At 42.0% G+C, this 23,590-nt stretch overlaps 1 protein-coding gene across 1 annotated transcript; it reads right to left on the minus strand.

Annotated features, from left to right (window-relative positions):
* Positions 1-31: 31 nt before the first annotated feature.
* Positions 32-21,722, minus strand: LOC118385113 (nuclear RNA export factor 1-like). Its single transcript, XM_035771974.1, has 21 exons — positions 21,494-21,722; positions 13,684-13,912; positions 13,437-13,581; positions 13,254-13,337; positions 12,895-12,999; positions 12,474-12,554; positions 12,170-12,239; positions 11,966-12,054; positions 11,770-11,877; positions 11,451-11,560; positions 6,072-6,108; positions 5,842-5,913; positions 5,680-5,735; positions 4,479-4,586; positions 1,461-1,519; positions 1,196-1,311; positions 1,068-1,110; positions 877-949; positions 597-779; positions 389-449; positions 32-207 (listed from the first exon to the last, which is right to left on the minus strand). Exons 1-21 carry the CDS (start codon positions 21,525-21,527, stop codon positions 169-171), a joined length of 1,902 nt encoding a protein of 633 aa, XP_035627867.1. The 5' UTR covers positions 21,528-21,722; the 3' UTR covers positions 32-168.
* Positions 21,723-23,590: the final 1,868 nt, after the last annotated feature.

Genomic DNA, 23,590 nt, shown 5'->3' on the forward strand with positions numbered 1-23,590 from the left:
AGATGTTCGGTGTGATGAAATAACAAGCCTATTTGAACACGTTAAATCATGTTTAATTATACAAATAATGAAGTATATGTTATCTTGTAATCCAGGAGGATAACTGCATAAGAATCAACAGAAATAAGACCAATGACAATAATTAAAAAGCTTCACAGCCATTCCTGTTCACTTTATGAAAGCGACATCTGGGATCTTTCCACGAGCCTGAGGAGAAACAGTAGTTGTTTTTACTATCTGAAGCCTAAAAGGGTGCATAACATTTGAGGTAAAACAAGATTGGCAATTAAAGCAACACACATTGCTCCCTTAGACACTTTACTAGGATGAAGATTTGAATCTAGGAATGTTTAGTCTCATTTACAGAGTAAAATAAGTAGTTATTTACCTTGAGGTCTGTGAAGACCTGCCCTGCTCGGTTGAAATCCCACTCATTGTCCTGTAGGCACCTGATATACATCGATAAAGTAGGTTAGAACCAATATGAATGCAACATTACACCCACAAAACCCTGAACATAAAAAAACAAAGCAACAGTGTTTGTCACGACTTGAGCCCGCTTAAAATCGAATGCAAAGTAAGTGTTTCCCACTTACTTCTGGGACCATTCAAGATTCATGCCGGACTTTAGTGAGAAGGCAGAGAGCATCTCTTGCTGGGGGGCTGAGAGGGTGGGGACAGGACTGCTGGATGGGGTGGGGGCAGGTGCCACAAAGGCCCGGCGGATCTCCTCAGTCGTAGCATTGCGCACAAACAGCTCGTCATTCACTATGCAAAGACTTGAAACGAGAGGAATACATGAGAAATGATTTTCCCGTTAGTATCAACATTTTTATTGAGATCAAGACAAAGTACATGGCTAGCTGTAGGGCCTACCTTGTCCCTCCAGCTGGCACTGTGACAAACACCCGACAGAAAGCTCTCACAGAGTCGCGGGATTTACCTTCAACTGGTGTGACAGAAGGAGAACGCAACATACATGGTTCATGACTTTTTGGGGAATGAAAATGTGGGAAACAAAACAAACTACATACGTTAACCAAGTTAGGAAAGTTGAACAAACATACCTTCTTTGAACACTCCAGTGACCGTGAACGACAGTAATGTGTTCTACAGGAGTAGGAGAGGGACAGGAGATCAAGGATGGTCATGGGCTTTGAATGGGAATTGATGGTTATAAAAGTATTCCACTCACGGTGAAGGTGTTGACGTCCACAATTAGAGATGCAGTGTCATGCTGCGTTTTGGGCAGTTCGCTCAGGAAAGCCACCACATTCAGACGAGTGTGCTTCAGTAAGCGGAATCGTGTGGCTGAAAGAACAAAGGTTTTCAAATCATTTACTTTGTGTATATGAGCGAACAATCATGGTGACTTTCACTACCAACAGGTTTACTACATTTGCAAGAGATGACATCATGACAAACATCACTTCTGAAAACTGAAGTAGCACGAGACTCACTGGGATCCTTGAGCTTTTTCAGGTTGCGACTGTCTTTATGGTAATCTCCAAGACTGCACCTAGACACAAAGGGAGACAGTGACCAACTGACTACCTTAGAAACAGGTGACAAATTGGTGATACTGAGTGACTCAAATCAAATGTTATTTGTCACATGCGCCGAATACAACAGGTGTAGACCTTAGTGAAATGCTTACTTACCTTAACCAACAGTATTTACTAAAATAAACCAAAATAAATCATTAAGGAGCAACAATAAAACAGTAGCGTGGCGAAATACAGGGCCTACCGGTACAGTCAATGTGCGGGGGGCACCGGTTTGTGAAGGTAATATGTACATGTAGGTAGAGGTCAAGTGACTGCATGGATAATAAATAGAGTAGCAGCAGCGTAAAAATGGGGGTGGGGTTGGGACAAAGCAAAATGCCTGGGTAGTCATTTGACTTGCTGTTCAGGAGTATTATGGCTTGGGGGAAGAATCTGTTAAGAAGCCTTTTGGACCAAGAATTGGTACCGCTTTCCGTGTGGTAGCAGAGAGAACCGTCTGACTAGGGAGGCTGGAGTCTTCGGCAATTATTTGGGGCCTTCCTCTGACACCACCTGGTATAGAGGTCCTGGATGGCAGCAAGCTTGGCCCCAGTGATGTATTGGGCCGTACACACTACCCTCTGTAGTGCCTTGCAGTCAGAGGCCGAGCAGTTGCCATACTAGGCAGTGATGCAACCATGGTGCAGCTGTAGAACTTTTTGAGAATCTGATGACCTATGCCAAATCTTTTCAGTGTCCTGAAGGGGAATAGGCATGTGTCGTGACCTCTTTACGACGGTCTTGGTGTGTTTGGACCATGATAGTTTGTTGGTGATGTGGACACAGAGGAACTTGAAGCTCTCAATCTGCTCCACTGCAGCCCCGTTGATGAGAATGGGGACGTGCGCGGTCCTCCTTTTTCTGTAGTTCACAATCATCCCCTTTGTCTTGATCCCGGTGAAGGAGTTTGTTATCCTGGCACGGACCTCCCTATAGGCTGTTTCTTCGTTGTCGGTGATCAGGCCTACCTTGTGTCGTCAGCAAACTTAATGGTGTTGGAGTCGTGCTTGGCCATGCAGTCATGGGTGAACAGGGAGTACAGGAGGGGACTGAGCACACACCCCTGAGGGGCCCCTGTGTTGAGGATCAGCGTGGCAGATGTGGTTACCTACCCTTACCACCTGGGGGCAGCCCATCAGGAAGTCCAGGATCTAGTTGCAGAGGGAGTTGTTTAGTCCCATGGTTCTTAGCTAATTGATGAGCTTTGAGGGCACTATGGTGTTGAACCCTGAGCTGCAGTCAATGAGCATTCTCACATAGGTGTTCCTTTTGTTCAGGTGAGAAAGGGCAGTGTGAAGTGCAAGAGAGATTGCATAATCTGTGGATCTGTTGGGGCGGTATACAAATTGGGGTGGGTCTTGGGTTTCTGGGATAATGGTGTTTATGTGAGCCATGACCAGCTTTTCCAAGCACTTCATGGCTACAGACGTGAATGCTACGGGTCGGTAGTCATTTAAGCAGGTTACCTTGGTGTTCTTGGGCACTGGGACAATGGTGGTCTTCTTGAAACATGTTGGTATTACAGACTCGGTCAGGGACAGGTTGAAAATGTCAGTGAAGACACTTGTCAGTTGGTCAGCGCCTGCTCTGAGTACATGTCCTGGTAATCCGTCTGGCCCTGCTGCCTCGTGAATGTTTAAAGGTCTTACTAACATCGGCTACGGAGAGCGTGATCACACAGTCGTCCTGAACAGCTAATGCTCTCATGCATGCTTCAGTGTTGCTTGCATCAAAGTTATTTAGCTCATCTGGTAGGCTCGTGTCATTGGGCAGCTCATGGCTGTGCTTCCCTTTGGTAGTCCGTAATAGTTTGCAAGCCCTGCCACATCCAACAAGCATCGGAGCCAGTGTAGTACAATTCAATCTTAGTTCTGTATTGATGCTTTGCCCGTTTGATGGTTCGTCGGAGGGCATAGTGGGATTTCTTGTTAGACTCCCGCTCCTTGAAAGCAGCAGCTTTACCCTTTAGTTCAGTGAGGATGTTGCCTGTAATCCATGGCTTCTGGTTGGGGTATGTACGTACTGTCCCTGTGGGGACGATGTCATCAATGCCCTTATTGATGAAGTCAGTGACTGATGTGGTGTACCGTCTCTGGATGAGCATTTTCTTGTTTGCGTATGGCCTTATACAGCTCGTTGAGTGTCGTCTTAATGCCAGCATCGGTTTATGGTGAAAAATAGATGCAAACTCTCTCGGTAAATAGTGTGGTTTACAGCTTATCCTGAGATACTCTACATCAGGCGTGCAAAACCTTGACATTTTCTTAAAATTAGATTTTGTGCACTAGCTGTTATTTATAAATAGACACAGACCGCCACCCCTGGTCTTAACGGAGGCAGCTATTCTATCTTGCCGATGGACCGAGAACCCCGCCAGCTGTATGTTATCCATGTCGTCTTTCATGCATGACATAAGATATTACAGTTTTTAATGTCCCGTTGGTAGGATAGTCTAGATCGGAGCTCATCCATTTTGTTACCCGATGATTGCACGTTGGCTAATAGGACTGATGGTAGAGGGGGATTACTCACTCGCCGTCGGATCCTTACAAGGCACCCCGACCTACATCCCCGATATCTCCGTCTCTTCTTCATGTGAATGATGTGGATTTGGGCCTTGTCGGGGTGTCTGAAGTAAACCCTTCTCGTCCAACTCGTTAAAGAAAAAAGATCATGGTCCAGTACGAGGTGAGTAATCACTGTCCTGATATCCAGATGCTCTTTTCGGTCATAAGTGGCAGAAACATTATGTACAAAATAAGTTAAAAATAACGCAAAAACCCCCCACACAATAGCACATTGGTTAGGAGGCCGTAAAACGGTAGCCATCTCCCCCGGCGCCATCTTTAATTTTTTTTGTTGACACTTTATTTTAAACCGTTTATGCATGCTGCTGGAGACAGGGAACATTAATAACTAGCCAAGGGGTACCTGGAGGGGTTCTGCATGGTGAAGGGCATGCTCAAGGAGAAGGTTGCTCCATCGTGGTAGGCATCTAACAAAGGCTGTCTGTCTCCGGAGTCATACACACTGTAGTATCTGGGGGAAAAATTATTCTTTAAAAACTTACATCATAAGAAACACACAACAACTTACATTTCCAATCAGTACAGATAGTATCTATCAAAGCAGATCAATGTGTCTTATTTTTTTTAAATCATGCTGCATTTTTGTTTTAAACAAAAACAAAGGTGTGTTGTAGTGCATCAGAGCATTTTGGGTTCCGGTTTAGTTGAGATTTGCAAAGGATACATGCGGTAAAAGGTTAATGGAACGCCGGATTGGCTCACATTTAACTAATCTGATCTAACAAAGTGGATATTTGTCAAATCCGTCATGATTGATGTATTGTAACAGGCCCACAATGTGGTTACTACAGTCTGATTTGGATATATTTGGCTGTTTTCACTGTATAACATTTAGAAGTTGTCCCTTTTCAGGGTTTAGAAATTACTGCTAAAATGTTAACTTCCGTTTGTATAAGCTGGTAGCATAGCTAGTGTAAGAATATTTCGAAGATAAATACACAACGCAGAGGACGATAGGTCAATAGAGTACTAAAAGTCAATATAGTACTAACGATCAATGGAAATAGTGTTTTTTCTGTAATAGGGGATTAATGACCAATGGGTTAGAGACATGGGAGGGATTTCAGTCCGGGACTCATAGCTACATGCAAGTTCTCATTGGTCCAACTTGTTTATACATTGAGCCTGAAATAGGATGCTTTGGGGTCTGTGCTATTGAATAGTAACATCAACTGCTAACACTAGCATACAGAAATCAGTGATGATGTTCAAAGTAGTCTTTAACTGTAATGCAGTTGATTGGTGACGATGACATGAACATGTATAGGAGTTGGCATCCATACAAGCATTATACGATGATTTCTATATCAACATTGTGTGAAATACACATATAAACAATAGCCTAAATGTAAGATAATTTTGCTGAGGGGCAATGAGGTCATTCATAATCTTTCCACCAAGAGTTGCCTTGGCATTTCCATTGTTTTGGTTGAGTTCCATTGACCTCTTTACCGCATCTATAACAGTGTGTAGTGTACGTATGCATTTGTTCAGTAATGTGTATGTGTATGCATTTGTGTCCGTGGATTCAACATAAAACTCACTGTTGTAGGAAGCCAACGATGGGAGTCTTGATCTCTTCAGAGCAGAAGTAGCTGGGCTGTGACAGCAGTTGAAGGGTGAGAATTTAAAAGAAAACACTCCTGTTTTGACACACGGTTACATGAAAAGCCCCTAAATGAGAACCAATGTTGTGCATGTATTACCTTGCAAGGTGGAAGGGCGGCAGGAGTCACCTCCACATCAAAGACTATGGGCGGTGGGAGATCCTGACCGTCCTAGTGAGAGTTAGAGAGGTCAGGAAGAGAAGACAAAGATGACTAAATTGAAGAGGTGTAAATTCTTCACAAATACAATAACAATAATAATAATAATATCCAAAACGAGTTGAATAAACAATTGTTGAAATCCTAAAAGCGTTTGATTGAATCCTTACCAGTTTGAGAAGCCTGGGGAACCTCTCTCTCACCTCGCTGTCCGACATTCACAAAAACACAGAAGATAAGAGACAGGAGTTAGTGCTGATTATAAATAGACAGTCATCCCCCTAAACACTATTCAACCACAAACACATATACAGTGGCGAGAACAAGTATTTGATAACCTGCAAAATTGGCAGTGTTTCCTACTTACAAAGCATGTAGAGGTCTAATTTTTATCATAGGTACACTTGAACTGTGAGAGACGGAATCTAAAAAATAAAAAAAATCCAGAAAATCACATTGTATGATTTTTACGTAATTAATACATCATCAGAAAAGCAGAACTTAATATTTGGTACAGAAACCTTTGTTTGCAATTAGAGATCATACATTCCTGTAGTTCTTGACCAGGTTTGCACACACTGCAGCAGGGATTTTGGCCCACTCCTCCATACAGACCTTCTCCAGATCCTTCAGGTTTCGGGGCTGTCGCTGGGCAATACGGACTTTCAGCTCCCTCCAAAGATTTTCTATTGGGTTCAGGTCTGGAGACTGGCTAGGCCACTCCAGGACCTTGAGATGCTTCTTACGGAGCCACTCCTTAGTTGCCCTGGCTGTGTGTTTCGGGTCGTTGTCATGCTGGAGTCATGCTGGAAGACCCAGCCATGACCCATCTTCAATGCTCTTACTGAGGGAAGGAGGTTGTTGGCCAAGATCTCACGATACATGGCCCCATCCATCCTCCCCTCAATACGGTGCAGTCGTCCTGTCCCCTTTGCAGAAAAGCATCCCCAAAGAATGATGTTTCCACCTCCATGCTTCACGGTTGGGATGGTGTTCTTGGGGTTGTACTCATACTCATCTTCTTCCTCCTAACACGGCGAGTGGAGTTTAAACCAACAAGCTCTATTTTTGTCTCATGAGACCACAAGACCATCTCCCATTCCTCCACTGGATCATCCAGATTGTCATTGGCAAACTTCAGACGGGCCTGGACATGCGCTGGCTTGAGCAGGGGGACCTTGCGTGTGCTGCAGGATTTTAATCCATGACGGCGTAGTGTGTTACTAATGGTTTTCTTTGAGACTGTGGTCCCAGCTCTCTTCAGGTCATTGACCAGATCCTGCCGTGTAGTTCTGGGCTGATCCCTCACCTTCCTCATGATCATTGATGCCCCACGAGGTGAGATCTTGCATGGAGCCCCAGACCGAGGGTGATTGACCGTCATCTTGAACTTCTTCCATTTTCTAATAATTGCGCCAACAGTTGTTGCCTTCTCACCAAGCTGCTTGCCTATTGTCCTGTAGCCCATCCCAGCCTTGTGCAGGTCTACAATTTCATCCCTGATGTCCTTACACAGCTCTCTAGTCTTGGCCATTGTGGAGAGGTTGGAGTCTGTTTGATTGAGTGTGTGGACAGGTGTCTTTTATACAGGTTCAGAGTTCAAACAGGTGCAGTTAATACAGGTAATGAGTGGAGAACAGGAGGGCTTAAAGAAAAACTAACAGGTCTGTGAGAGTCGGTTGGTAGGTGATCAAATACTTACGTCATGCAATAAAATGCAAATTAATTACGTAAAAATCATACAATGTGATTTTCTGGATTTTTGTTTTAGATTCTCTCTCACTGTTGAAGTGTACTTATGATCAAAATCACAGACCTCTCTCTACATGCTTTGTAAGTAGGAAAACCTGCAAAATCGGCAGTGTATCAAATACTTGTTCTCCCCACTGGGCGGCAGGGTGGTTAGAGCGTTGGACTAGTAACTGGAAGGTTGCAAGTTCAAATCCCCGAGCTGACATGGTACAAATCTGTCGTTCTGCCCCTGAACAGGCAGTTAACCCACTGTTCCTAGGCCGTCATTGAAAATAAGAATTTGTTCTTAACTGACTTGCCTAGTAAAATAAAGGTTAAAAAATATATATATTTAAAAAAATCTCTAATAGCCACCCAAATGTTGATATAATCCCTGTCCATACAGTTAACTTAAATGAGGGGCGGAACTAGGCAGTAAACACCAACATGGACTTGATTTGTCATTATAACCACATATATTGGTTCGAACTGATTGTTCAGAATAGAACACACCCATTCCTGAACATGACATAGTCAGCTCTGCATATCAGTGGAGAGGTTCTCAATGTTACAACGACACATCCTCTTGTACTAATATGAATGGTCCAATACAGATAAACCAATACCAAATCAATCTATGACGACAGCCCCTTTATGTATTTTTTTTGTACTTTTTACCCCAATTTTGTGATATCCAATTGGTAGTTACAGTCTTGTCCCATCATTGCAACTCCCATGCGGACTCGGGAGAGGCGAAGGTCGAGAGCCATGAGTCCTCCGAAACACAACCCTGCCAAGCCGCACTGCTTCTTGACACACTGCTCGCTTAACCCGGAAGCCAGCCGCACCAATGTGTTGGAGCAAACACCGTACACCTGGCGACCGTGTCAGCGTGCATGCGCCCAGAAGCCACAAGGAGTCGCTAGAGCACGATGGGACAAGGACATCCCAGCCGGCCAAACCCTCCCCTAACCCGGACGATGCTTGGCCAATTGTGTGCCGCCTCATGGGTCTCCCGGTCGCGGCCGGCAACGACACAGCCCGGGATCGAACCTGGATCTGTAGTGACGCATCTAGCACTGATCAGTGCCTTAAACCGCTGTGCCACTCGGTGGGCCTCGGCCCCCTTTCCTGTGGCAATGTACTCACCCCTTTGTGATGATACTCACCGTCCCCCCCTACACGCCGAAACACACGTTGTCTTGGAAGGGGTGTGAACGTTGGTTGTGAGCGCCCCATACCAACAAGAGACAAATCAGTGCTTTTCACACGTATAGGGGAGTGGCCTGGTGATTGGGAGGGGCCCGTGGTGTGACCAATGTACTTGGTAGAGACCACAAGAGTGAGATTATGGTCAAACTACTCAAATGTTGAATGTTTGAGGTGTCTGACACACACACACACACACGTCACAGGACCAAGAGACAGTGAAATGAAATCTAAAGACTGTAGAGGAGGTGATGGAGACTGTTGGAGATGAAAGATTGACATGAATCATGGGTAAACACGGGGGGGTTAATCCATTACATTAAGGCTAGTTAAAGTTACAACATGTCGTTTCAGGTAGAAAGGGAAGAGGGAAAACTTATGGTAACATAGAAAAGACAGGCATGCTCGATCAAAACAAAACAGCAAAGAGGAGTTCACAAAAAGCTTTGATAGAAGATGCAATTCCACTAGGGTGATTGAGTGGTATGTTAGCCAGCCTTAAGGAATAGAAAATGTGTTATTTGAGGAGACCATGCAAAGCATCCCCTTCAGATGAAGAAAAGACAAATAGGAAAGAAAAGAAACAGAAAGAGCTGGGCCCTGAGCGCCACTACAGATCACTACAGGAGGAACCTCTGTTGCTAGCATTGATTAATGCAAGAATGATACTGAATATATCTTACACAACATTTTTGGTGCCACAAATAAATACAATTTTGGACCCCACTTCAATTTTAACATTTTGGGGGTGGTTAAACAAATAGGGCATCCAAGCCCTATTAAACACACTTTTTTATTTTTAGGGAAACATGTTGAGAGGGATATCTGAGGAAGGACCAAACAAGTCATCAACTTTATCAGTGACCATTCTGAGGTGACTGCATGTGTTTATGACCACAGAATAAACATTAAGTGTTATATCCTTAACCGGAAATCAACTTAATATATTTAGAAATCCCACTAATTGAGGGTCTCTTGATACATCTTTGTGTCCCTCGTTCTCAAAGCCTCTCCTTCACTCCAGTTGTTACATTCTGAGATGTGTCTCCCAACTTGTGGCACAAACAAGCCTTGAAGGCATGTTAGAATTAAGGGAATTATGAGAAAGCTTGTATTTGGGGACTCTGCATGGCTTTTTGGAAACCTCTCTCCCGCACCAACCCCAGGCCTGTAGCGCAAATCGTTGTTCTTTACTTCAATGTCTTCTTCGTTCAGCATATACTGTACGTATCAAAGTGCATACGTACGTAGTTATGATGTGGCCAGATGCACGACTGTGCCTGTCTTAGGTTGTCCCGGTATCAAAGGTGGGATCTTACCCGTCATTGGCTAACCAGCCCTCTTCACTGGCCACATTTCATGACCCATATAGGGGAGGATGAGAGGATGTACCAACACCATGTTCCCATATGAATCTTTAATATATAAACCCACACACTATATGCCATTTGGTAGATGCTTTGATCCAAAGCGACTTACAGGCTTGCATTCATACATTTTACGTATGGGTGGTCCCGGGAATCAAACCCACTACCCTGGAGTTACAAGCCTCATGCTCTATCACCTGAGCTACAAAAGGATTCCTTTCCAAAATGCCATTTTAGTGATCCAATTTCTTCCCAAAGTATGAGTCTCATTCACAATGCTGTGGTCAGTATTATCCATGCCAAGTTATGTATGCTGGAGGTAGTGGCTCTTGAAATTTAAATGGTCAGGATTTTGTTAAAACAAATAATACAGGGGTGCCTGTAGGGGGCACAGGTCCATCTTCACGGTAGAAAACAAATGGAGGAAAGATCAGCTGCTGAGTTTCAGAGAGGGAAAGCGTGAGATCAGTTGAGACAGACAACAAAAAGAGAGTACCCAGACAGACAGTTAAACCTGAATCTAGAAGGGGGCAGGGGTGTAGAAATAATTGAAATGATAGCCATTTTCCTCAACTAAAACCATGAAATCAAATTTTATTTGTCACATACACATGGTTAGCAGATGTTAATGAGAGTGTAGTGAAATGCTTGTGCATGCATTTGTTGGCTGGTTAATATTGAACTATATAGTATGAAGAGGTTCATGGTTTGATCATGTCAACATGGGCACATATGGCATGCACCTAAAATAAAAAATAATCATAAACGTGGCTTTACATTTGAACTGAGGTGCAGCCCCACAAGCATCGAGTAGGCTATTTGTGCGATTTCAACACTTGCCCAAGAACAGATAATGTCAAGTCTTAACAACTTAATCACCACCTATGTTATTGTAGTAATGTGAGAGGGCTCAGTGAGACTCTCTGATAGCATGGTGATCAACAAGTCACTCCAGTTCCTTCGAAGTTGAGCGTTGTGCTGCTATTCAGTAGTACCAGACCAAACATGTCCTTCCTGGCTCATATAATTCATAAATAACATGTGATATCCCACAGAGTAGGGCTTTCCTGAATACAGTCAAGTTACCCCCTGAAATACAGGGAATAGAATGAACTATCCCCCCTCCCAGCCATCTCACAATACACTGTCAACAGCCTACCATTACCCACCCAGCCATCCTGAGCACATCACACCATCAACAGCCTACCATTACCCACCCAGCCATCCTGAGCACAGACTGACCTGATGTATGAAGCCTGGTCCTTGAAATAGTCACAAAGGGGGTTCCTCTCCAGCCATAACTCCACCAGCTTAAGACCCTTGATCCTGTCCAGCTCGCGCTCTGTCTTTAACTGGAATGATGGCAGGAAAAGAACATCCAATAAAACAGCCAGGTGTTACTCACAAGAACGGACACGGAGAGAAAACTCCTAATCCCAGTCAATTGACTAAATTAATTATGTGGATAACTGAAAAGTAAGAGGAGACTTTGTGCAGTCCCAGTAAAGGTCAGTGCTGGGGTTAGGTCCCGTTGAGCCACAACCAGACCCAGTCTCCTCACCTCGTTATGAGAAAGGTTGAGTGTCTTCAGGTTGGGAACCTTGTTGACCAGCTCTGACAGGTCATCCAGCCTAAATAGCTTGTTGTTGCTAAGGTTCAGACAAACAAGCTGTGGAAGGAAAGGAGAAGGGATAAGTGGAGAGGAAGGCATCCATATTCTTTCATTATTCAGCTACAAGGACTGACCACATCCATACCTCTGGAATATTCTCCTCAATTATCTTAATAACAGCACGCATGGAGTTCTTTCTGTTCAAAGTCACATCAATGTTCTGGGACACCAGGTCTGTGGAAATCAGGGAAGTATAGGAGTGTTGGATGGCAAAACCAGAATACAGGTCGTATAACGCAAATACAACATTGAAAAACGTTTGATGTGACTAATTGCTCTTGCCGTGTACCTGGGTCTATCCGGATGTTGTTCAAGTCCAGCGCTTGTTGAGGGCGATCAAAGCGTTTAGCCATGCATTGCTAATGAGGGAAAGACAGTTTTACGCATTTAGCCCTTACACCTCTCTATACATGAAACTAAATAATTAATGTTGCACTATTATCATTAGCGGGTACTTGAAAGAATAGGAGCCATTACTAAGTAGAGTTGAAGGAAAGAAAAAGTAATAACCTTGCTGATGGCTCTAATATCAATACAATAATGTCATTTAAACAATCACTCCTCCTATTCGAGAGCTGGTCTCCTCGTCTTACCTTCAGGTGCTCCAGATCAGCTGGCTTTAGTTCAGACTGAAGAAAGGAGGGTGGAGGACAGGGATTCATCAGTACAGTCACCTGGACAAGATGGAGGATGGAGGAGTGAATGACATGTTTTTTAATGACTATCCCCAGGGGGAAATGGTTATGTCCTAGAATTTCTATTGAAAGCCCTTTATGAAGCCGTAATCATTAACCACAGCCTTACCGTGACCCCTTCTCAAGGTCCTATTTATTGATGGGCCCATCCTTATTGATTGCCGTCAAACTTAACTCTGACGCCAGCCTTGTTGCTTAAAACTTCTGCTGGCGTTATTAATGTGTTCTTGTCTGGTGTCTAGTCTGCCACAAATATCCCGCTTAACACCATTTGATAAAACCACCAGAGGTCGGTTTTGTGGAGAAAAAAAAATAGTACCTTGTAGCCCTCTTTGTCTGTGATCTTCCGTGATACCTTAAACAAGGCATTCGCAGTCGTGGAATCATCAATAAAGAACTCTGCTCGGTTTCCCTCTACGTGGTACTTTAGAAAACAGAGGTAAAAAAAGAGAATGCCAATAAAATGAAGCTATTTCAGGGGAATGCAACTAAGCCCAGTGTTTCCCCTAGAAATTATTTCAGCAGTGGTGGCAGAGGTAAATAAAACGTTTATTTTTTATATATTTTTTTAGTTGCAGTGGAGGCACAGCTGCTAAATGTATAAAGGGGAAACACTGCTCAGTCTATTTCTGGATTAGATTGACTAACAAAAAGAGCCCCTAGGCAGCAGTCACTTACATGTACTGGGGTGAAGGGCATGGAGCAGATATTCTGCAGTGCTGTTATCAGCCAGTCTTTGTCGTATTTCTTTCCATAGGGGACCTGCAAGAGTCACAATTTAGCATTGACTAAGTACAATCCAATCAATGACAGTTTAGTGAATGTGTAAAGCTACCCTATTATTTTACAATGTGGACTCACAGACATCTTGAACCAGTTCTTGCGGCCACCTCCACCTCCATCCCCTCCTTTGTTATTCCCACGACCCCTGTGACCTCCTCCACCACCTCTGCGGCCCCGGTCAAATCGGTCGTCACCACGCCGATTTGGCCTTCCATAAGGGTTACTAGCAGGGGAAAAACATGAGGGTGTATAAAGGAGAACTTCTAAGATCAAACCTAAAAACATGTTCAGTGAAATAGTCCCGTCTTCAGCCTGACAAACTCACAATCTGTGTTGGGAGGATCCATCTTGGGAGTTGCTGTCCGCCATTGCCACATCTCCATCCTCATCATCGAATCTCGCTCTGGGTCCCGGGCCGCCGCCGCCGCCTCTTTGGCTACCACGATGTCTTGGTCTTGGCCCTACTGGCCCCTGGTCACTATACATAGGGGCCCTGAAAGGCCCTCTGCCTTTACGGTTGCGAACCTTTTGTCCTCCAACTCGGTCATCGTGATCTGATGGACAAAGAGTCACTATAGTAAGCTTTGAGTTCACAGAAAATGAAATTTAACCAAACTACAGCAATTATTAGCCAAGTAATGGTCCAGATCTGGTCTGTCATCTTCTTTTGATATCATGCATGTTTGGCAAGAGCGCGAGCTGGGCGATTCCACATCAGGAAGGCCCTTCTGGCATTTCTCACATATAAACTTCATTGGGAGGAAGGATGTTTGATATGCTTTATTATGAAATACAATGTCACAAATGTATTCAACATTACAAATACTAATATCTCAAAGGTACTTTTTCGATTTTGCTTAATTTTAGACATGTTGTTTAAAAGAGCTACACAGAATTTCTACCCTATGTGGAAGCTAGGGAGAATCGCAGAGACTCGCACTTGAGCCTTTTACTTTCAGTTTTGGTCCACCAGCTTCAAACAGCTCTAAAATGATATGTTTTGTTATTGAAAATATATTTCACAGCTATTTAGATGGTACAATGATTCCCTAAACTATTCAGTGCTTGTTTTTTTCTCTCACATATACTTAAATTGAGCAAACAGTGTAGAATTTTAGCAACCAAGAAACTACAGAGCAATTTCTATACTGAACAAAAATAGAAAAATGCAACAATTAATGATTTTACTGAGTTCCAGTTCATATAAGGAAAAATTAATTAGGCCATAATCTATGGATTTCCCATGACTGGACAGGGGAGCAGCCATGGGTGGTCCTGGAAGGGCATAGCCCCCCCCCACTGGGGAGCCAGGAATAGCCATTCAGAATGAGTTTTCCCCCACAAAAGGGCTTTATTATATACAGAAATACTCCTCAGCTTCATCATATGTCCAGGTGGCTGGTCTCATACAATCCCGCAGGTGAAGAAGCCAGATGTGGAGATCCTGGGCTGGCATGGTTACACGTGCTCTGTGGCAGTGTGGCCGTTTAGACGTACTGCCAAATTCTCTAAAACAACGTTGGAGACCGCTTATGGTAGAGAAATTAACATTCAATTATCTGACAACAGCTCTGTTGGACATTCCTGCAGTCTGCATGACAATTCCACGCTCCCTAAAAACTTGAGACATTGTGGCATTGTGTTGTGTGACAAAACTGCACATATTAGAGTGCACAGGTATACCTGTGTAGTGATCATGCTGTTTAATCAGCTTCTTGATATGCCACACCTGTCAGGTGGATATTGGCAAAGGAGAAATGTTCACTAACAGGGATGTAAACAAATTTGTGTATTTTTGAGAAGCGTTTGTGTGTGTGGAAAATATATGGAATCTTATTTTAGCTCATGTAACATGGGCGCAAAACTTTACATGTTGCATTAATATTTTGGTTCGGTTAATATTGGCCGTCTGACCCGATTTCCACTAGATAACACAGCCACAAATGTTAAAACCCCTTGAAGTATAAAAAAAAATATCAATCTACTCATTAAATATTTGGAAACCAATGGTTTGGGGTAGAAATATACACTATAGACTAAAATATATGCAAAGTTCATATTGAACAATATTTCTTTATCATTTACATTCTGTATATAAGGGTGCTTTTTGTGCTACTGTAACCTAAGCCCACCTGAAATTAATGTAAAATTACAAAAATGGCATCTATGTCAAACAATGCAAAGTTAATTTAACAGTAAAATAAAATCAACTGCATTTAAAAATGTAAGCTGTGAATTCCTGAAATATATTATCTTGTTGTAGTTCACCAAGTTATGTTGCTACTGTGACACACGATTGATAGCATGAGAAACCCATATTTTTAATTGGCATTAGATGGTAATTAATGTCCATGAAATAAGCCATCATGTGCATATATCAGCAAATGAATTCCTTAATTTTACCTAAAGTATGATCACTTATCTGAGAAGGTACAAAAAATATCTGAAAATGTGTTCGAGGGTCGCCTCCACACCAAGGTTTTTTGTCGCTTTAAAAATTGACCACCAAAAAACTATCAATAACATAACATAAAACAATAACATAAAACATTGATTAGCTTAGAATAAAAACGTATGGCCATAACAACCAGATGAATTGGTTAAAACACTAAACAGTAGAACAAAGTTTTTTTATTGTAATTCAATGATGGAAGGGGTCGTAATGGGTATGTGGGCTTAAAGGGTACACTACCCTAATCTGCACAGCCGGTAATACACGTCACCTAGCGACCGTTTTTTGTACATAAAATAATTCCCTTGCGCAACAAGAAGTTGCCCCCATTCCTCCTGCTAATTGGGTAAGTATTGCAACATTTTGGTTGTCTGAGCGAGGGAAATGCTGTAAATTAAGAGGACTATGTATTTAGAAATATGAGACGTTGAGGATTATAATAAATACTGCTTTGATCTCATACAAGCAAGCCAAACACCCGCGAGTCCAAATGTGCACTTCACATTTCCATATCATAAATAGTGACGACATTTATAATTACTATGTTTGATGTACAGTTACAAGATGACATGGTGTTATACCCTGGGTTGATCTGAACAGAATGAGCCTGTGTGTTTGTCTATTGTGAAGAAAATTTGCCATGGCACACGCAACTGAATGCACTCAAGACCACTTTCTATGTGCACCAAAATCATGATCCGTTTCCCTGAATTGTATTGTGAAAACCTAACACTGTAATATAGTATTTTATAACTTACAGTTGAAGTCGGAAGTTTACATACACTTAGGTTGGAGTCATTAAAACTCGTTTTTCAACCACTCCACAAATTTCTTGTTAACAAACTATAGTTTTGGCAAGTCAGTTAGGACTAGAGGTTGACCGATTATGATTTTTCAACGCCGATACCGATTATTGGAGGACCAAAAAAAGCCGATACTGATTAAATCGGACAATTTATTTATTTGTAATATTTATTTGTTATTTGTAATGACAATTACAACAATACTGAATGAACACTTATTTTAACTTAATATAATACATCAATAAAATCAATTTAGCCTCAAATAAATAATGAAACATGTTCAATTTGGTTTAAATAATGCAAAGAAGAAAGTAAAAGTGCAATAGGTGCCATGAAAAAAAGCTAACGTTTAAGTTCCTTGCTCAGAACATGAGAACATATGAAAGCTGGTGGTTCCTTTTAACATGAGTCTTCAATATTCCCAGGTAAGACGTTTTAGGTTGTAGTTATTATAGGACTATTTCTTTCCATACCATTTGTATTTCATATACCTTTGACTATTGGATGTTCTTATAGGCACTATAGTACTGCCAGTGTAACAGTATAGCTTCCGTCCTTTTCCTCGCCCCTACCTGGGCTCGAACCAGGGACACATCGACAACAGCCACCCTCGAAGCACCGTTACCCATCGCTCCACAAAAGCAGAGCAAGGGGAACAACTACTTCAAGGTCTCAGAGCGAGTGACGTCACCGATCGAAACGTTATTAGCGCGCACCCCGCTAACTAGCTAGCCATTTCACATCGGTTACACCAGCCTAATCTCGGGTGTTGATAGGCTTGAAGTCATAAACAGCTCAATGTTTGAAGCAAAGCGAAGAGCTGCTGGCAAATGCACAAAAGTGCTGTTTGAATGAATGCTTACGAGCCTGCTGCTGCCTCCCACCGCTCAGTCTGACTGCTCTATTAAATATCAAATCAGACTTAATTATAACATAATAACACAAAGAAATACGATTAATATGGTCAAATCCAGAAACTATCATTTCAAAAACAAAACGTTGATACTTTCAGTGAAATACGGAACTGTTCTGTATTTTATCTAACCGGTGGCATCCCTAAGTCTAAATATTGCTGTTATATTGCACAACCGTCAATGTTATGTCATAATTATGTACAATTCTGGCAAATTAATTACGGTCTTTGTTAGGAAGAAATGGTCTTCACATAGTTCGCAACGAGCTAGGTGCCCAAACTGCCTCATATACCCTGACTTTGCTTGCACGGAACGCAAGAGAAGTGACACAGTTTCCCTAGTTAAAATAAATTAATGTCAGCGGGCAAAATTAACTAAATATGCAGGTTTAAAAATATATACTTGTGTATTGATTTTAAAGAAAGGCGATGTTGATGTTTATGGTTAGGTACACATTGGTGCAACAACAGTGCTTTTTCGCAAATGCGCTTGTTAAATCATCAAGTAGGCTGTGATTTGATGAGAAATTAACTGGCACCGTACCAATTATATGCAATGCAGGACAAGCTAGATTATCTAGTAATATCATCCACCATGTGTAGTTAACTAGTGATTATGTAAGATTAATTGTTTTTTATAAGATAAGTTTAATGGTAGCTAGCAACTTATTTTGGCTTATTGCTGCACTCGCGTAACAGGTAGTCAGCCTGCCACGCAGGCTCCTCGTGCAATGTAATCGGCCACAATCGGTGTCCAAAAATGCAGATTACCAATTGTTATGAAAACTTGAAATCAGCCCTAATTAATCGGCCATTCGGATTAATCGGCCGACCTCTAGTTAGGACATCTACATGACAAGTAATTTTTCCAAATGTTTACAGACAGATATCACTTATCATTCACTGTATCACAATTCAAGTGGGTCAGAAGTTTACATACACTAAGTTGACTGTGCCTTTAAAACAGCTTGGAAAATTTCAGAAAATTATGTCATGGCTTTAGAAGCTTCCGATAGGCTAATTGACATCATTTGAGTCAATTGGAGGTGTACCCGTGGATGTATTTCAAGGCCTACCTTCAAACTCAGTGCTTGACATGGGAAAATCAAAAGAAATCAGCCAAGACCTCAGAAAAACAATTGTAGACCTCCACAAGTCTGGTTCATCATTGGGATCCATTTCCAAACGCCCGAAGGTACCACGTTCATCTGTACAAACAATAGTACGCAAGTATAAACACCGTGGGATCACGCAGCCGTCATACCGCTTAGGAAGGAGACGCCTTCTGTCTCCTAGAGATGAACGTACTTTTGTGTGAAAAGTGCAAATCAATCTCAGAACAGCAAAGGGCCTTGTGAAGATACTGGAGGAAACACGTATAAAAGTATCTATATCCACAGTAAAACGAGTCCTATATCGACATAACCTGAAAGGCCACTCAGCAAGGAAGAAGGCATTGCTCCAAAACCGCCATAAAAAAGCAAGACTACGGTTTGCAACTGCACTTTGGGACAAAGATCATACTTTTTGGAGAAATGTCCTCTGGTCTGATGAAACAAATAGAACTGTTTGGCTATAATGATCATGGTTATGTTTGGAGTAAAAAGGGGGAGGCTTGCAAGCCGAAGAACACCATCCCAACCGTGAAGCACGGGGGTGGCAGCATCATGTTGTGGGGGTGCTTTGCTGCAGAAGGGACTGGTGCACTTCACAAAATAAATGGCTCATGAGGAAGCAAAATTATGTGGATTTATTGACGCAACGTCTCAAGAGATCAGTCAGGAAGTTCAAGCTTGGTCGCAAATGGGTCTTCCAAATGGACAATGACCCCAAGCATACTTCCAAAGTTGTGGCAAAATGGTTTAAGGACAACAAAGTCAAGGTATTGGAGTGGCCATCACAAAGCCCTGACCTCAATCCTATCGAAAATTTGTGGGCATAACTGAAAAAGTGTGTGCGAGCAAGGAGGCCAAGAAACCTGACTCAGTTACACCAGCTCTGTCAGGAGGAATGGGCCAAAATTCACCCAACTTACTGTGGGAAGCTTGTGGAAAGCTACCCGAAATGTTTGACCCAAGTTCAACAATTTAAAGCCAATGCTACAAAATACTAATTTAGTGTATGTACACTTCTTACCCACTGGGAATGTGATGAAAGAAATAAGCTCAAATAAATCACTCTATTACTCTGACATTTCACATTCTTAAAATAAAGTTGTGATCCTAAGACAGGGAATTTTAAGTAGGATTAAATGTCAGGAATTGTGAAAGACTGACTTTAAATGTATTTGGCTAAGGTGTATGTAAACTTCCAACTTCAACTGTAGCTAATCATGGTGCCAATAGAACAAGCTTTCAAATGAAGAAGCTTTCATAATACCGAGATTGCGATTTATAACAGACCGTTTTTGGATTGCGCAAACAGTAATTGTTTGGGGGGAAAAAAGCACATACTTAAAGACATGAGCCATGAAAGTGCATTGAAATTACTTAGGACCTGTGCACACTGGAGGTACCAGTTAGTACTCTCACTCAAACCCTTGTCACTTTGTTGTCTTTTGTTGCAACTACCCCACATTTTCCAGGAATATTCTAATGTTACTGAATGTATCCATAATATTTTCAGATTTATCAATCAACAAATGTGGCAAAACGTACAGTAACTGTGAAACACAAATGCAACAGTGTAATGTCTGGATTCAGTCATGTCAGGTGAACTGTTGTGTCCTTTAGTCTAATAATCTCCAAACTGTTCCCTTTCAATTGCTACCATGGTTATTCATTTCATATTTATTCTGTAAGAAACATTTCAATTTAGCCTTATCCATATAGGCCAATTCCCATGTGCGTCAAGGGTTAATAAAACAATTTTCCACCACCACTTTCAGACAATTCCTGGATGTTGCGCACTGCGTTAAGCCAATCAGGTTGCAGTTTACCCCTGGCTGAACATAGTATGCAATATCAGGAAGTAGTGTATCATTAGTCCCTCTTTCATGGTGGTGGAAAAATTGTGTTTTATTAAAGGGGCAATCTGCAGTTGTTTCTGAATTAATTAAATGTACCCATTAAATCTTGAAAAATATGACAGGTTGCCTAGTGGTTAGAGCGTTGGACTAGTAACCAAAAGGTTGCAAGATCGAATCCCCGAGCTGACAAGGTACAAATCTGTCGTTCTGCCCCTGAACAAGGCAGTTAACCCACCGTTCCTAGGCCGTCAATGAAAATAAGAATCTGTTCTTCACCGACTTGGCTTTTTAATTAAACGGGTAAATAAATGTTAAACTGTCGGACCCCATCACAATAGAACATAAGCTTTTTTCACTCCAATGTAAACCAAGTCAATCAATGTAAACAAACACTATATAGCCTCAAAACATGGTTAAAACAATCAAATTGACGCTTGATCATTCCTTGTCTATGAATTTAAGAGTAGTTACATTTCTCCAGCCTTATCCCTCAGGTGTTTATTAATTTATTTATGGGCCTTCGTGGTGTGGAATCTCCAAATTCTCGCTGTACTACGCAGACACGTTTTCAGCCAAATTGCAATGTTGTGATGTAGCTTGAGCGCTAGTTGTGAAATTACTCAACATTGATGTTGGCTACAGTAACTAGTTACCTACATCTATAACACAGGTGATGTTAGCCAACTAGGTGTGTTCTCATATAAAAATGTATCCGCACACGCACCATGGTCCTGAGTAAAACAATGCACTAACGTTACATATAAACGCTATAAAAGCTAGCTAACTAGCTTCTAAAGTTTAACCACAGCTTGCTAATTACTTTATATTGCTAGCTACCTACCAAGCTAAATCATGTATTGGTAGTGTCAACTCCTAGTTATCCAATTCAGAACACATGTCGTATTACGAAAGAAAAATAGCTGGCAAGGAAGAACATTGTTGTTTACAGGTAGCTAGTTAGCTACGTTCGTTAACGATTGCTAGCTAACATCAACGTACCGTTGTAGTAACGTGAATCGTCGGCTGTTGACATAGTCAGGAACCGAACACCCACTTAACTCCAATAATAGTGGGTATTGTTAGTTCTATATGTAAAGCAAATGTGCGTTTATCGTCCGTGAATAGTTAGCAAAGACATTCGCTTTGTTCGTAACATGCGATGTAGCTTTACGGCCCCGCCGTCTGAGCATGTGCAATGGTTTCGAACTCGCTTTGCTCACCACCCTCTGGTAATGACCTCATGGACACTTATTTCTCAAACGTGAAAAAACAGTTCTCACACATTTTCATGATATATTTCTTAAATGTACGTATTATTTGTTTGTGTGTGGTCCTCTGATGTTGGATCTCACAGTGTGAAGTAAAAAATAAAAAAAAGTGTTTTGTTCCATAGTAGGCCAACAAATCAACCTGTAATAAAGCGTCCCAGAGTATGAATGCTGACCTAGGATCAGTTTGGCATTTTAGATGATGGTGAATTGACAATGGGTACCTGGTCCGAGATCAGCACGCCTACTCTGAGACGCTTTGTAAGTGCGGACCCTGGTCCCAGATCTGTTTGTGCTCTTGACAACTCCATCGTTCATCGTAAAGCCAACATTTTTTTGAAAAGAGTAGTCAACAGTTTACATTATGACCAATCAACAAGTTACATCAAATCAAATGTTTTTGGTCACATACACATGGTTAGCAGATGTTAATGTGAGTGTAGCGAAATGCTTGTGCTTCTAGTTCGGACAGTGCAGTAATATCTAAAAAGTAATCTAACAATTCCACAACTACCTAATACACACAAATCTAAATAAGAATATATACATATAAATATATGGATGAGCAATGACCGAGTGGCATAGGGAAGATGCAATAGATGGTATAAAATACAGTATATACATACAAGATGAGTAATGTAAGATATGTAAACATTATTAAAGTGGCATTATTTAAAGTTACTAGTGATCCATTTATTAAAGTGGCCAATGATTTGAGTCTGTATTTAGACAGCAGCCTCTCTGAGTTAGTGATGGCTGTATAACAGTCTGATGGCCTTGAGATAGAAGATGTTTTTCAGTCTTTCGGGTTCCAGCTTTGATGCACCTGTACTGACCTCGCCTTCTGGATGGTAGAGGGGGGAACAGGCAGTGGCTCGGGTGGCTGTTGTCCTTGATGATCTCTTTGGCCTTCCTCTGACATTGTAGGACTGTAGGTGTCCTGGAGGGCAGGTAGTTTGCCCCCGGTGATGTGTTGTGCAGACCGCACCACCCTCTGGAGAGCCTTGCGGTTGAGGGCGGTGATACAGCCCGACAGGATGCTCTCAATTGTACATGTGTAAAAGTTTATGAGTGTTTTATGTGACAAGCCAAATTTATTCAGCCTCCTGAGGTTGAAGAGGCACTGTTGCGCTGCCTGTGTGGGTGGACCATTTCAGTTTGTCCATGATGTGTATGCCGAGAAACAAAACTTTTCACATGAAATATACTTAACAAAAATATAAACGCAACATGCAACAATTTCAAACATTTTACTGAGTTACAGTTCATGAGGATATCAGTCAATTGAAATAAATTCATTAGGCCCACATGACGGAATAGATATGCATCTGTTGGTCAAAGATACCTTACCAAAAATGGGCCTCAGGATCTGGTCACGTTATTTCTGTGCATTCAAATTGCCATCAATAAAATGCAATTGTTTTTGTTGTCAGTAGCATATGCCTGCCCATACCATAACCCCATCACTACCATGGAGCACTCTGTTCACAACGTTGACATCAGCAAAACGCTCCCCCCACAACGCAATACATGTGGTCTGCGGTTGTGAGGCCGGTTAGACATACTGCCAAATTCTCTAAAACGACATTGGAGGCGGCTCAGGGTTGAGAAATGAACATTAAAATATCTGGCAATATCTCTGGTGGACATTCCTGCAGTCAGCATGCCAATTGCTTCCTCCCTAAAAACTTGAGACATCTGCGGCATTGTGTTGTGTGACAAAACTGCACATTTTATAGTGGCCTTTTATTGACCCCCAACACAAGGTTCACCTGTGTAATGATCATGCGGTTTAATCAGCTTCTTGATATGCCACACCTCTCAGGTG

Source organism: Oncorhynchus keta, chromosome 6 (assembly GCF_023373465.1).
Source record: "Oncorhynchus keta strain PuntledgeMale-10-30-2019 chromosome 6, Oket_V2, whole genome shotgun sequence".
Taxonomy (NCBI): Eukaryota; Metazoa; Chordata; class Actinopteri; order Salmoniformes; family Salmonidae; genus Oncorhynchus; species Oncorhynchus keta.

Coding starts and splice junctions, on each gene's coding strand:
- LOC118385113 (XM_035771974.1), bottom strand. CDS start 21,527: ATGTCAACAGCCGACGATTCACGTTACTACAACG. Junction 5,914..6,071: donor TCCCCAGGCTTCTCAAACTG/GTAAGGATTCAA, acceptor AACTCTCACTAG/GACGGTCAGGATCTCCCACC. Junction 1,312..1,460: donor GAAAAAGCTCAAGGATCCCA/GTGAGTCTCGTG, acceptor TTGTTCTTTCAG/CCACACGATTCCGCTTACTG.